General features: G+C 39.7%; 1 protein-coding gene across 1 annotated transcript in view; it reads left to right on the forward strand.

Annotated features, from left to right (window-relative positions):
* LOC135557152 (titin-like) overlaps positions 1 to 5,298 on the forward strand; it is a 95,902-nt gene extending 90,604 nt beyond the window's left edge. Inside the window, exons 15-18 of the mRNA XM_064990362.1 lie at positions 461 to 1,002; positions 3,852 to 4,071; positions 4,601 to 4,811; positions 5,109 to 5,298. Coding sequence (XP_064846434.1) covers positions 461 to 1,002; positions 3,852 to 4,071; positions 4,601 to 4,811; positions 5,109 to 5,298 — 1,163 coding nt within the window. The remainder of the gene's footprint in view (positions 1 to 460; positions 1,003 to 3,851; positions 4,072 to 4,600; positions 4,812 to 5,108) is intronic.
* Positions 5,299 to 13,092: the final 7,794 nt, after the last annotated feature.

Raw genomic sequence — 13,092 nt, forward strand, 5'->3', positions numbered from 1 at the left:
TGAATTTTGTTGCTGGAAGAGTGCAGTTGCATCACAACTAATAATTACAGGCCGGTCCAGGGAGGAGATGTATTAATGGTCTATATTTGGGCTGAATGCTGTGCTGCCTGCTGATTAATATTTTTTTCGTGTTTATCATTTTGTATGCAGTAAACACAAGGCTTTTGACAATTCATTCATTACCAATGCTTATACCGCTGAGAGATACTTTATCAAATGATGCTGATTGATTTTTATAAAATAAATCAGACAAATATTATTCACTGCAAGCCCCCGGCAGAAATGAATGGCTCGCCTGGAACGGTTTCATTCCAGCAGTCATACAGGGAATGAAGCTCCACATTCAGTATAAAGCAGGATAATGTATTATGTATTGGACAGTTGGCAGGCATTTGCAGTATGGGTAAAACACACTTGTGATGGTTAGTGACTTATTGAAATATCCTCTCCTATTACAAAGATGACACAGCAGAGGTCAGTGAAGTGGAAGTGGCTCCCTTGCCAGAGGAGAGTGAAGAGAAGATAGCAGAACCCATCCCTGACTCTACGTCAACACCCCCTGCAGAATCTGACACTGTGCCTGTGGTAGATGTAACAGAGTCTCCTTCAGAGTTAGAGCTGATGGTGGAGCATACTGAGGAGCCTGAGGTGGTTGTTATCGATGAAGAGGCTAAAGAGGAGGTCGTAGAGGACTCAGAACCTGAGGACGAGCGTGTGCAAGACCTTGCAGACGAACTTGATCAAATGGACCTGGTAAGCACAGAGCCCATTAACCTTCCAGAGGCCAGTGGATACTCATTGGCTCCTGAGGAGCACCCCGTCGAGACCACAGCTTCTCCACCACTGAGATACCTGACCACTCCCACCATGACCACGGCGAGTAAAGGCAGGGAGCTGGTGGTGTTCTTCAGTCTACGGGTCACCAACATGAGGTTCTCAGATGACCTCTTCAACAAGAGCTCTTCAGAATACAGATCCCTGGAGAACACCTTTTTGGAACTGGTGAGTGAGAATGAAATATGTTCATAAAGGGGGGAATTCCGACCCAAGTTAAGCGTGTAAATGGAGCATAATTCTCTTTACACGTATTCTGACCTTGAACTTAAGCATGAGAATAGCATTCTATTCATCCGCTATTCGTTTGGGGTGGAGATTAAGGAAATGAAGGTGTGAAATGAAAGAAATTAAGGTGTGGCGGAAGTGTGTCTACAGATATACTGTATTCTGACCTGGATTTAATTCCCTCATAATTCCACAATCTTTATGCGTGATGAAGCGATGAATGAGGTCGAGCAACCTGTCTGTTCCAAGTGGAATAACATCTACTTTATTGTTTTTCAATAGAAATAACATTCTCCATGCACTGTAATTTACAAATTGATCAGCGTTATTGATAAGAGCTAGGTAAATTATTAAACTGTTTGGATAAGGGGATTGTAAATATCAATGACAATTGTTTTAGATCTATTTTACCTTATGATCACTGGAGACAAATGTGAAACCAGTCGTACAGTACGGAGGCAAACTGTAACATAACATATCACCTTTTCCACAGGGACATTTATGAAATACTGGCCTTATAACCTTGCAGGGATGACATTTCGAGACCCAAGCTATAGGCTTCTGTAGCCATTAGCAAATGACATTATAACACCAAACCTACTCAGTTGATTTATGATTTGCAGAAATGTTTTAATTATATGTTCGAAATGTTACAATTTGTATTGTGTTGAATATTCCCCTCTATCGGTAGCCTATTTTTCCTCAGTCACCTTTGTGTGGTTGCTCCTGAGGATCGCTTGCCATAGTGGATCATATTAGGCTAACGTATTACGAGCTGTGCAATCATTTGGGACATGTAGCCTATTCGAATCCTTACTTGAACACAGACCATACGTAGCAGTTTAAACCTGGAGATTGGACGGTTGTCATCACAGTCCCATGATTAGTGAGGATTATTAAGGTAGATTTATAGGACTACCGCTTCACCCCTATTGTACTCTTTTCTCACCTTCCAATATTTAACGGATTGAACAATTGAATATGTCAACTTTCAGGATGAATACTGTAATTTTGATTCACCAAGATATTTAGTCTGTAAAGATTCTCCAAAACTCTTTTTTATTATAATTCATAAATATTTTCCTAACCCTAAATAATATACAAGATCAGAGTATGTTTTTGCCGGACGGTAATGACACAGCCTGGGATCGAACTCCAGGCTGTAGTGACGCCACAACACTGCGATGCAGTGCCTTTTTTTTTAGCAAATGCATCAATTCAGCTATGTTCATTTTTGGAGTGACGTCTATTTAAGAGTGACGTCCATATTAAAGGCCTGCACTTTGCATGACTCCTTTTTCCTCGGACTAAACTGACCTGCCTGCTTTAACGTTGAGCGAATTTAGCAACGAGTCATGAGATGGCAGATTTAGCATACAGTGCAATGACTCAGCTTACAGTTAAATACGTTGTAGAAGATGAGGGCTGCCATGTTGACAACCGAGCACGTAGACACTGGTCTGGTTCCTTTTGACGTGACAAGATGTGGGAGAGAGAGAAGGAGCAAGAGAGAGGGAGATGAAATATTTCATATGTCAAACCAATTTTTGTTGTTGCTGTCATTGACCCCATAGCTTCATCACTAAAAGCGTGCTGGTAACCCCTCATCCTCTCCACATGTACAGACTCCAATGGAATCGTTTGTTTGGGCTAATTTCAGGCTTAAAAAATAACGCTATTTGTAAATTGAAGGGCCAGACTCTCTGAGAAGTTAATGGATTTGAAATGGACGGCTCATTGTAAACATATGCACGTTCTGTATGTGTATAAATGAATGATAGAGCCATTATGACCAGCTGCGTCATAATAACATGATACTTCAACACCAAATGCTCCATAGAGCCTGATCTGATCTATTCTATACTGCACCCGTAGAGCCTTAACTAGGCAACCTTTAAGGTGTTTCAACTCTTGAGGATATGTATTTTCAAAAGATATGGCACTTCACTCACAATTTGTGCATAATTAACATATAATTGCAGAGTGGGTCATGCTCTCTGTTTGTCTAAAATGGTAGCTTTGAATCCCTTTGACAAAACCAAGAAGTGAGAAAAACTATAAGGAAGATTGCTGTGCTGACAACAAAAGTCTGATGAACTGCCAAGCTCCGAGATCTCAACCAGCATCAAAGCTGTCCTAAGTTTTCCTCCAAAGATCAAAAACTATTCAATGTGCTGCCTGCCAGTAACGGTTCTACATTCAATATTTCCAATTGAAAGAAATCACTGAAGGAAAAGTTTTTTTGCCCCCGAACTTGTCTGATCAGGAGCCGACGAATTACATCCTTTTAAATGGTTTATTCAACTCCGAGGGAAGGTGCTGGCTTAGACCTGGCTTAGACCTGGCTTAGACCTGGCTTAGACCTGGTTAGACCTGGCTTAGACCTGGCTTAGACCTGGCTTAGACCTGGCTTAGACCTGGTTAGACCTCAGACCTGGCTTAGACCTGGCTTAGACCTGGTTAGACCTCAGACCTGGTATTATCACTTCATGGCTTTGAATAATGGGACACTGCCACACCGGTCACAAGTAGAAGATTTTAGTAAAAGGGCTTCGTTACACTTCAATAGTGTATAAAAACATCGGGAGTAGCGGGTAGAACTCTTTGAACTACCACATGGTTATTACGGACAGTGATTAAATGTCACTGTTATGAGAAAGTCATTCAAGTCAGTGAAGGCCAATAATCCCTTTCTATGCCTAAGAAAAAAAGTTAAACACATTGAAATGTCAATTGAAAATAATTTGTCCTCAACGCTTTAGTCACTTTTCTCTTCTGTTTCTGTTCAGCTGCTGCCTTACCTGCAGTCCAATCTAACAGGATTCAAGAAGCTAGAGATTCTTAACTTCAGGAATGGCAGCATTGTGGTCAACAGCAAGATGAAGTTCACCAAGTCAGTGCCATACAACGTGACCCAGGCCGTCCACTGTGTCCTGGAAGACTTCTGCAACGCTGCAGCCATGAGACTCAACATTGAGATTGACAGTCACTCTCTGGACATAGAGCCTGGTACGAGACGAGGCCCGGGGTTGTGTCCCAAATGGCACCCTATTCCATATATAGTGCACTACCTTTGCCCATAGGCAGGGCCCATAGGTAGGGCCCTGGTCAAAAGTAGTGCAATACATAGGAATAGTGTGCCATTTCAGACTCAGACCATGTTTCACTGCAGTTGCACTCATTTCAAGATGTTTACAGAACATAAGAAATATACTGTAGTAACAGTCTAATGAATGACATTTTGCATTGGAGACTTTTACAGCTTCAAACAATAAAGCAGTTTTATCGTAGACTATAAATTGTTGAGAGTGTAAAATCTATAGAATGCAATGGGCCATCATTGCTAGACTTTTCAATAACTAAAGTGCTAAACCTTCAAATTAAATTCAGACAAAAACAGAGGGGAAACCTCATTAAAATCGAACACGTTTTGACCACCTCCCTGAGAAACAAAAGAGGAGAAGACAGCGTCACAGATACTTTGGTATTTGATGGAAACTGATCCTAACATTTCCCCTTCCTCATTCTTTTTGAACAGCCGATCAAGCAGATCCCTGTAAGTTCTTGGCGTGCAACGACTTCTCTCACTGTGTGGTGAATCGGTGGTCACGGGAGGCCGAATGTCTCTGTGACCCGGGGTACATGGCTATGGACGGCCTGCCCTGTCAGAGTATCTGTGTCCTGCAGCCGGACTACTGCCAGAACGGGGGCCGTTGTGAGATAGTACCAAGGCATGGAGCCACCTGCAGGTACCTTTAGAATACTTCAACTATCTGAACACATAGGAAGCATTGCAGTAGGTTTCTATACGTGTACCAAGATTTGTATTAAAACATACATTTTTACTGCTACCTAATATTCATAATATCCACTGTCATCACTTGTTTCTCTCACCTGTTACGTTGTTCTACTTGTTTATGTTGTTTACTTAAAGTGTTGCGAGGGAAGCAACACAACATGACAATGGAACACCACAGGCAACACTACACATCCTCTTCATGAACTGTATATTATGTGCTCTAACCAAGTGTCTTTCACCGCTTTAGATGCCCAATAGGTAAAGTCTGGCACTTTAACGGGGAGCGCTGCACTGAGCTAGTGGCTGTGCCAGTAGACCCCTTCCTTTTCATAAGCTGCTTTGTGGGCTTCCTGTCCTTTGTTTATGCCGTGATAGCTCTCATGTCATTCATGTACACACAATGTAGACGGACCAGAGAGACAGTGACTTTGGCGTGAGCAAAAGTCTTTTCTTCACTGTATGGTACATGTACTTAGCTGTACTATATGTATTCTTACTTCTACACTTGCTAATATATATATATATATATATATATATATATATATATATATATATACACACACACACATACATACATACATATACACTCTGGTTAGAGGTAACATACATTTTGTTTTGAGAGCAGCACTGGTACTGTAGTCTTTAATACTAGTGGACTTCAGTGACGTTATCTTGACGCTATAAGCTCACAGCTCGCAGTCATCCAGACAGCATCATGCTGACACTGGAACCTACAGAAAACATTTCTGTATAATCATTTTTTCCCTTAATATAATTTTGTTTAGACCCGATTAAACATACTCACCTTCTGAAAAAAAGGTTTTATTTTTGGGGATTAAATCTTTAAAGTCACCACCACTCAAATCTTGGTTCTTATTTAACATACACATTCAAAACTAATCATTATGTCTTTACTGGTATATGCTTAAAGATGTATTTCTGTATGGGGGCAACTTTTTAGTGTTTATTCTTCAGTAAAGCCCATATCACAAGAATCAGAAACGTCCAAATATCCTTCACTAACTATGCTACCACTTAACTAATCCCTCGGCACAGTATATGTAAAAACAGCGATAAAGTACTTACAGTGACAAAGTACTTACAGTGACAAAGTCGTGTTCAAGCAAAGGTTGAAGTGTCAGTGGCTTTAGTTCCCCTCTGATCCAGTTAGTTCCATGTGAGAGCAGCTTTTCTGCTTGTCTGGGGATTTGAGGGCTTCAACCCTACAAGGAACCAGTCAACCCACCCACACAGACCTAGATTTGCCATCTCCCATTAACACAGTGTACATCCAAAATGGCAACCTATTCCGTATATTGTACTAATCTAGCTCCTAGACCAGACAGCACCACAGACAGTCAACAATATCAAGTCTTAGAACATCTAAAAGGTTCATACGTTATTTAGCTTTCCTGTAATCTTATTGTAACTAGTTTAAGATTTCTCCAATCAAAGATAAAGAGCAATTTTGTCTCAGCAAATTCTGTTCTATGAAACCATTTTATTTAGACATTTTGAATTTCTTGAGATGCAGCAGCTCGTTTTCAAGGGTGGCTCCCCCCCAAATAAGGTAACACTTTACTTGACACCTAGTATCATAACAGTCATAACAGCTGACATAACCTGTCATATGTTCATGACACATATTTAGACCTGTTGTGACATATAGTACAAGTCGAATGTTTGGACACAACTACTCATTCAAGGGTGTTTATTTATTTTAATGATTTTCTACATTGTAGAATAATAGTGAAGACATCAAAACTATGAAATGATACATTTGGAATCATGTAGTAACCAAAAAAGTGTTAAACAAAATCAAAATCAATTTTAAATTTGAGAATCTTCAAAGTAGCCACCCTTTGCCTTGATGAAAGCGTTGCACACTCTTGGCATTCTCGCAACCAGCTTCATGAGCAATGCTTTTCCAACTGTCTTGAAGGAATTCACACATACGCTGAGCACTTGTTGACTGCTTTTCCTTCACTTTGCGGTCCATCTCATCCCAAACGGGTTCCGGTCGGGTGATTGTGGAGGCCAGGTCATCTGACACAGCACTTCATCACTCTTCTCCTTCGTCAAATAGCCCTTACACAGGCTGGAGGTGCATTTTGGGTCATTGTCTTGTTGAAAAACAAATGATAGTCCCACTAAGCCCTAACCAGATGGGATGGCGTGGTGTATCTCTGCAGAATTCTGTGGTAGCCATGCTGGTTAAGTGTGCCTTGAAATCTAAATAAATCACTGACAGTGTCACCAGCAAAGCACCCCCACACCATCACACCTCCTCCATGGCTTCACGGTAGGAACCACAAATGCGGAGATCATCCGTTCACCTACTCCGTCTCACAAAGACATGGCGGTTGGAACCAAAAATCTCAAATTTGGACACATAAGACCAAAATAACAGATTTACACTGGTCTAATGTTCATTGCTTGTGTTTCTCAGCCCAAGCAAATCTTTTCCTCTTATTGATGTCCTTTAGAAGTGGTATCTTTGCAGCAATTCGACCACGAAGGCCTGATTCAGTCTCCTCTCAACAGTTGATGTTGATGCGTCTGTTACTTGAACTAATTTATTTGGGCTGCCATTTGAGGCTGATAACTCTAATGAACTTATCCTCTGCAGAAAAGGTAACTCTGGGTCTTCCTTTCCTGTGGCGGTCCTCATGAGAGCCAGTTTCATCTTAGCGATTTATGTTTTTTTGCGACTGCACTTGAAGAAACTTTCACAGTTGACTGACCATGTCTTAAAGTAATGATGGACTGTTGTTTCCCTTTGCTTATTTGAGCTGTTCTTGTCCTAATATGGACTATCTTCTGTACAGCTCCCCCTCCCTTGTCACAACACAACTGATTGGCTCAAACGCATTAAACTTTTACAAGGCACACCTGTTAATTGATATGCATTCCAGGTGATTTCTCATGAAGCTGGTTGAGAGGATGCCAAGATGTGTAGAAATGCTGTCAAGGCAAAGGGTGGCTACTTTGAAGAATCTCAAATATAAAATATATTTAGATTTGTTTAACAAATGTTTTTACTACACAATTCCATATTTATTCAATCATTTTGATGTCTTCACTATTATTCCACAATGTAGAAAACAGTAAAATAAAAATGTTTTCACTGGAATGAGTAGATGTGGCCAAACGTTTGACTGGTACTATATATATTGTGTTATTTTATGGCTGATTATGACAACATAAGAGTGCCCAAAGAAAACCTACCACTACAAAGCAAAACATTTTATTACACCATAGCCTACTTGTCCACAATATTTTTTATATATATAATTTTCTGAAATTGACCATATTAAGTAATCATTGTAATTGCACACACATTAATGTCAGAGATGCACCTACCCCAATGCTCTGTTGCTGATGACTGAGATGAATATGAAATCATATTGCAGGAGCAGGACAACACACCCTCTTTTATGATGGTCATAATACTTCAAGAGTGTCATGAAGTGCATTTTTCTCAGTCTAAGTGACACAGGATGGCTATAATGCTTCCTGACAGTGCCATAAAGGTCATTTTCTTAATCCAAGTAAAGTGACAGGATGGTCATTATGCGTCATGACAGTGTCATAAAGTGTATTTTCTACAAGTTATTTAAAATATGAAAAAAACATGACTTTAAAGAACTCATTACAACAACAACAAAAACGAGTAAACAAACTTTCAAATGAAAGGAAACTTCTTGGCAGGAAAAAAAGCATTTGAATAAAATGTGGGTTTTGAAACGTATGTAGGTGTCATAACCAGACATAAAATAACGCAATATCACAATGTCTAAATATATGGGCCATGACAGTGTTATGACCATATAATGACAGGTTAAGACAAGTTGTCAGCTGTTATGTCATTATGACATGGTTATGACCATGTCATAATGTGTTATGATGCTAGATGTCAAGTATAGTGTTACCCTAGAACTAATAAAAACTACTGCTACAACTATGAATAAAACAATGCTAAGTAGCTATAATATACAGTTGAAGTCGTAAGTTTACATACACTTAGGTTGGCGTCATGAAAACCACTCCATACATTTCTTGTTAACAAACTAGTTTTGGCAAGTCGGTTAGGACTTCTACTTTGTGCATGACAATCATTTTTCCAACAATTGTTTACAGACAGATTATTTCACTTTATCACAATTCCAGTGGGTCAGAAGCACTGTTGACTGCCTTTAAACAGCTTGGAAAATTCCAGAAAATGTGTCATGGCCTTAGAAGCTTCCTATAGGCTAATTGACATAATTTGAGTCAATTGGAGGTGTACCTGTGGATGTATTTCAAGGCCTACCTTCAAGCTAATTGCCTCTTTACTTGACATCATGGGAAAATCAAAAGAATTCAGCCAAGACATCAGAATTTATTTGTAGACCTCCACTAGTCAGGTTCATCCTTGGGAGTAATTTCCAAATGCCTAAATGTACCACGTTCATCTGTACAAACAATAGTACGCAAGTATAAACACCATGGGACCACGCAGCCGTCATACCGCTCAGGAAGGAGACTCATTGTCTCCTAGAGATGAACGTACTTGTGTGTGAAAAGTGCAAATCAAACCAAGGACAACCCGCAAAGGACCTTGTGAAGATGCTGGAGGAAACCGGTACAAAAGTATCTATATCCACAGTAAAACGAGTCCTATATCGACATAACCTGGAAGGGTGCTCAGCAAGGAAGAAGCCACTGCTCCAAAACCGCCATAAAAAAAAAACAGACTACGGTTTGCAACTGCACATGGGGACAAAGATCATATTTTTTGGCCATAATGACCCTCGTTATGTTTGGAGGAAAAAGGGGGAGGCTTGCAAGCCAAAGAACATCATCCCAACCGTGAAGCACAGGGGTGCAGCATTATGTTGTGGGGGTACTTTGCTGCAGGAGGGACTGGTGCACTTCACAAAATAAATGGCTTTATGAGGAAGGAAAATGTGGATATATTGAAGCAACATGTTAAGACATCAGTCAGGAAGTTAAAGCTTGGTCGCAAATGGGTCTTCCAAATGGACAATGACCCCCAGCATACTTCCTAAGTCAAGGTATTGGAGTGGCCATCACAAAGCCCTGACCTCAATCCTATAGAAGATTTGTGGGCAGAACTGAAAAAGCGTGTGTGAGCAAGGAGGCCTACAAACCTGGACTCAGTTACACCAGCTCTGTCAGGAGGAATGGGCCAAAATTCACCCAACTTGTTGTGGGAAGCTTGTGGAAGGCTACCTGAACCGTTTGACCCTAGTTCAACTATTTAAAGGCAATGCTACCAAATACTAATTAGGTGTATGTAAACTTCTCACCCACTGGGAATGTGATGAAAGAAATACAAGTTGAAATATTCACTCTCTACTATTATCCTGACATTTCACAATCTTAAAATATAGTGGTGATCCTAACTGACCTAAGACAGGGAATTTTTACTTGGATTAAATGTCGGGAATTGTGAAAAACTAAGTTTAAATGTATTTGGCTAAGGTATATGTAAACTTGACTTCAACAGTATACATATTTACAAATATCTTCATGGAAAAAGAGCTTTCTTAAATTCACTCATTTTAATGCTTGATTTCAATAGGTAAATTATTCCAGTCATTTGGGCCTTTGTATCTGGAAGATCGTGATGTACCCTTGGAATGTGGAATTGCTGCCGTTGTCGAAAGGAGTCGTGCGAGTCTTGTGACGTTAGGTGTTCCTTAATATATACAAGGAAATGTAAGTTGATACACTTAAAAAAGAAATTGGTACCAATGCAGTCATCTCCTGTTTGGGAGTAATAGACAGTTTAGTTATTCATACATTGTGCAATGTGTCTTATAACGGCATCCAAGAATGAATCTGCAAAGATTGTTATAAATGACATTAATTCGTAAAGTAAGGTGTTGGTTGTGTTTTGATAGTCACCATAGTAACCCAACTGCTGCTTCCTATCCTTGACTAAAGTCTTTCTAATGGATATAAGAAAACAATTCTTACAGTAGATCTGTATAGTAACCCAATTGTCTGATGTGGAGTGTATTCTTTGCCATGTACTAAACAGCATATAGGACTTTGATTTAAAACCAGTGTTAATATCTTGGAGTATTGCTTGGATCTGCAAAATATTTTAACCTGATGTATAGGGAGCTCTGTAATAGCATATATGTGAGCATGTGTGTTCTGACAAATGAGGCAATTCAATTATGAATACTGAGCCTTGAGGTTGTCAGTCCAAGAAGTTGTGATTTGTGTCTTATGAAAACAGACACGCATGGAACCAGTTTCAATTTTTGTTGTGAAACCAAATGTTTATTCTATTAAGATAGAATAATGAAATAAATCAAATGCTTTTTAATTTATTTTTAAATAGCACCAGGTAGTTTGCCTTGGTCAGATGAAAAAGGTCCATCACTATGTTTCACTAATGCTGTAGTTGTAGAACGGTTGGGTCTAAAGCCAGATTAAAATTCAATGTATCTAGTACTGATACATTATGGAATGTATACATTTCTCAAAGACGTTTGCTATTGAACAGCAATGTAGGCGTCCAATCAGGATATATTTGAAAATGATTGGTCTATAAGCAACGTGAAGGTAAAGTACTCTGTTTTCGCCAAGAGGATATACTGCACCATATTTCACTTGGTGTCCTTCCATCTCACAGGTCTTTATAATGTACACTAGAAATTCCTGACTAATACATCTTTACAGAAAAAACCTCGTTGCGCTTCACCCCATGTGACTTTGCCCCCTGGGATTATGGTTTTATTTTTTGCTGCTTCCTTTGCTCGTTTTGTCTCAATATCAGTTCTCTTATTATTTTGTAGATACCCAGAAAAGTATACGTCTTCCAGGCCTGACAAATTAAGAACATCGAGTGTTGAATGACAACCCTCCGTATTGAGGTAAGGACTTGTTAGGTCATTTGTTCTCTCTGGACAACTTTGACTTTCATTTGACCTCCATTTCTGACCCAGACAGAGAATGCCAAGGTATCAAATTACATTATCGCAACAAGAAAGGAGAATCAAACCATGACGTTATTATTCAAACTGTTCCATTATATTTAGATAGTTTACAGGTGGATCTCAAATGGATTTAGAGCGGAGTGCATTTCTACACGACAGTAAGCCGGACAGACAGACAAACACTTCACACAGACAAACTAAACGTAGCAAAGGGAAGGCTTATCCCATGTTATTCACCTCTTGATGGAGGAGAGGCGGATTGTCAAGCCTGTTTATGAGCAGAAGCCGTTGTTGCTTTCGGAATGTAGGCTTTGTCGGTAGTCTGGCTTTGTGATTAGTCTGGCCTTCTTTGATCCTCTTTCCGGGTCAGTGTTAGTTGAGGAACAGGGTCAAATTGAATTAAGAGTTAAATGAAAGGAAACGGAATGCAGAATTGAGTTTGTCTAACTTTCATTCAAAAGATAATACAATTCAAAGCATCAGACTTGGGTTTATACAGTATCCCAGTTAGATTAATAATACACATTTTAGCTTGCACTGTACAGTCTTTGAGAAAGGTAACAACTGGAATCTGTGTCTCTCTTTTTTTAGACTTGGCAACTGCAGAAGAGACACAGGAATGTTAATAAACGATAGCTAATCGCAGATGCAGATCACGGACAATGTTGTGATTGCAGAAAGACATTGACCTGTTGGCTACTGATGGACAGACAGGCACTCAGCCAGACAACCCCTTCATTTGACCTTTCCAAAGCCTGTGTTCCACCAGAAAGGATACTCCCATTTTCTGTCAAACAGACATTCAGGCGAACTCTGGACAGCCGTACTCAGCCATTGTCATCAGTGAACAAATGACTCGGAAACGACAGATGAATGTCAAACGGATGTTATCATTTTGCTATGGCATCCAAGGACAGCCAACTGCTTTTATACACATGTGCTGACATTTATTTTAGTAGTGAAAGTGTTAACGTAAAATGCCAGACGCAAAGTTACAAGAAATGTTTTCCTCATAATGAGGTACTTATGTTGCAACGTTGTATAGTGAATAACACGTACTGTACACCTGTGTGGGTGATGTTAATTATACATCTGTCTCTGTAATAATGTAATGGTGTTTCCTCAGTGTTGTAAAACTACTGTTCTGTACATGTCGGGGAAATGAATTGCTCACCATCTTCAATAGGGCTTTTTAAAAACTATTTCCTCACAGAACTCTATTTGTGTTCCTGTAGCATTGAGTAACAGAACGTAAAACACGAGGAGCAATACCAG

Source organism: Oncorhynchus masou, chromosome 16, assembly GCF_036934945.1.
Source record: "Oncorhynchus masou masou isolate Uvic2021 chromosome 16, UVic_Omas_1.1, whole genome shotgun sequence".
Classification (NCBI taxonomy): domain Eukaryota; kingdom Metazoa; phylum Chordata; class Actinopteri; order Salmoniformes; family Salmonidae; genus Oncorhynchus; species Oncorhynchus masou.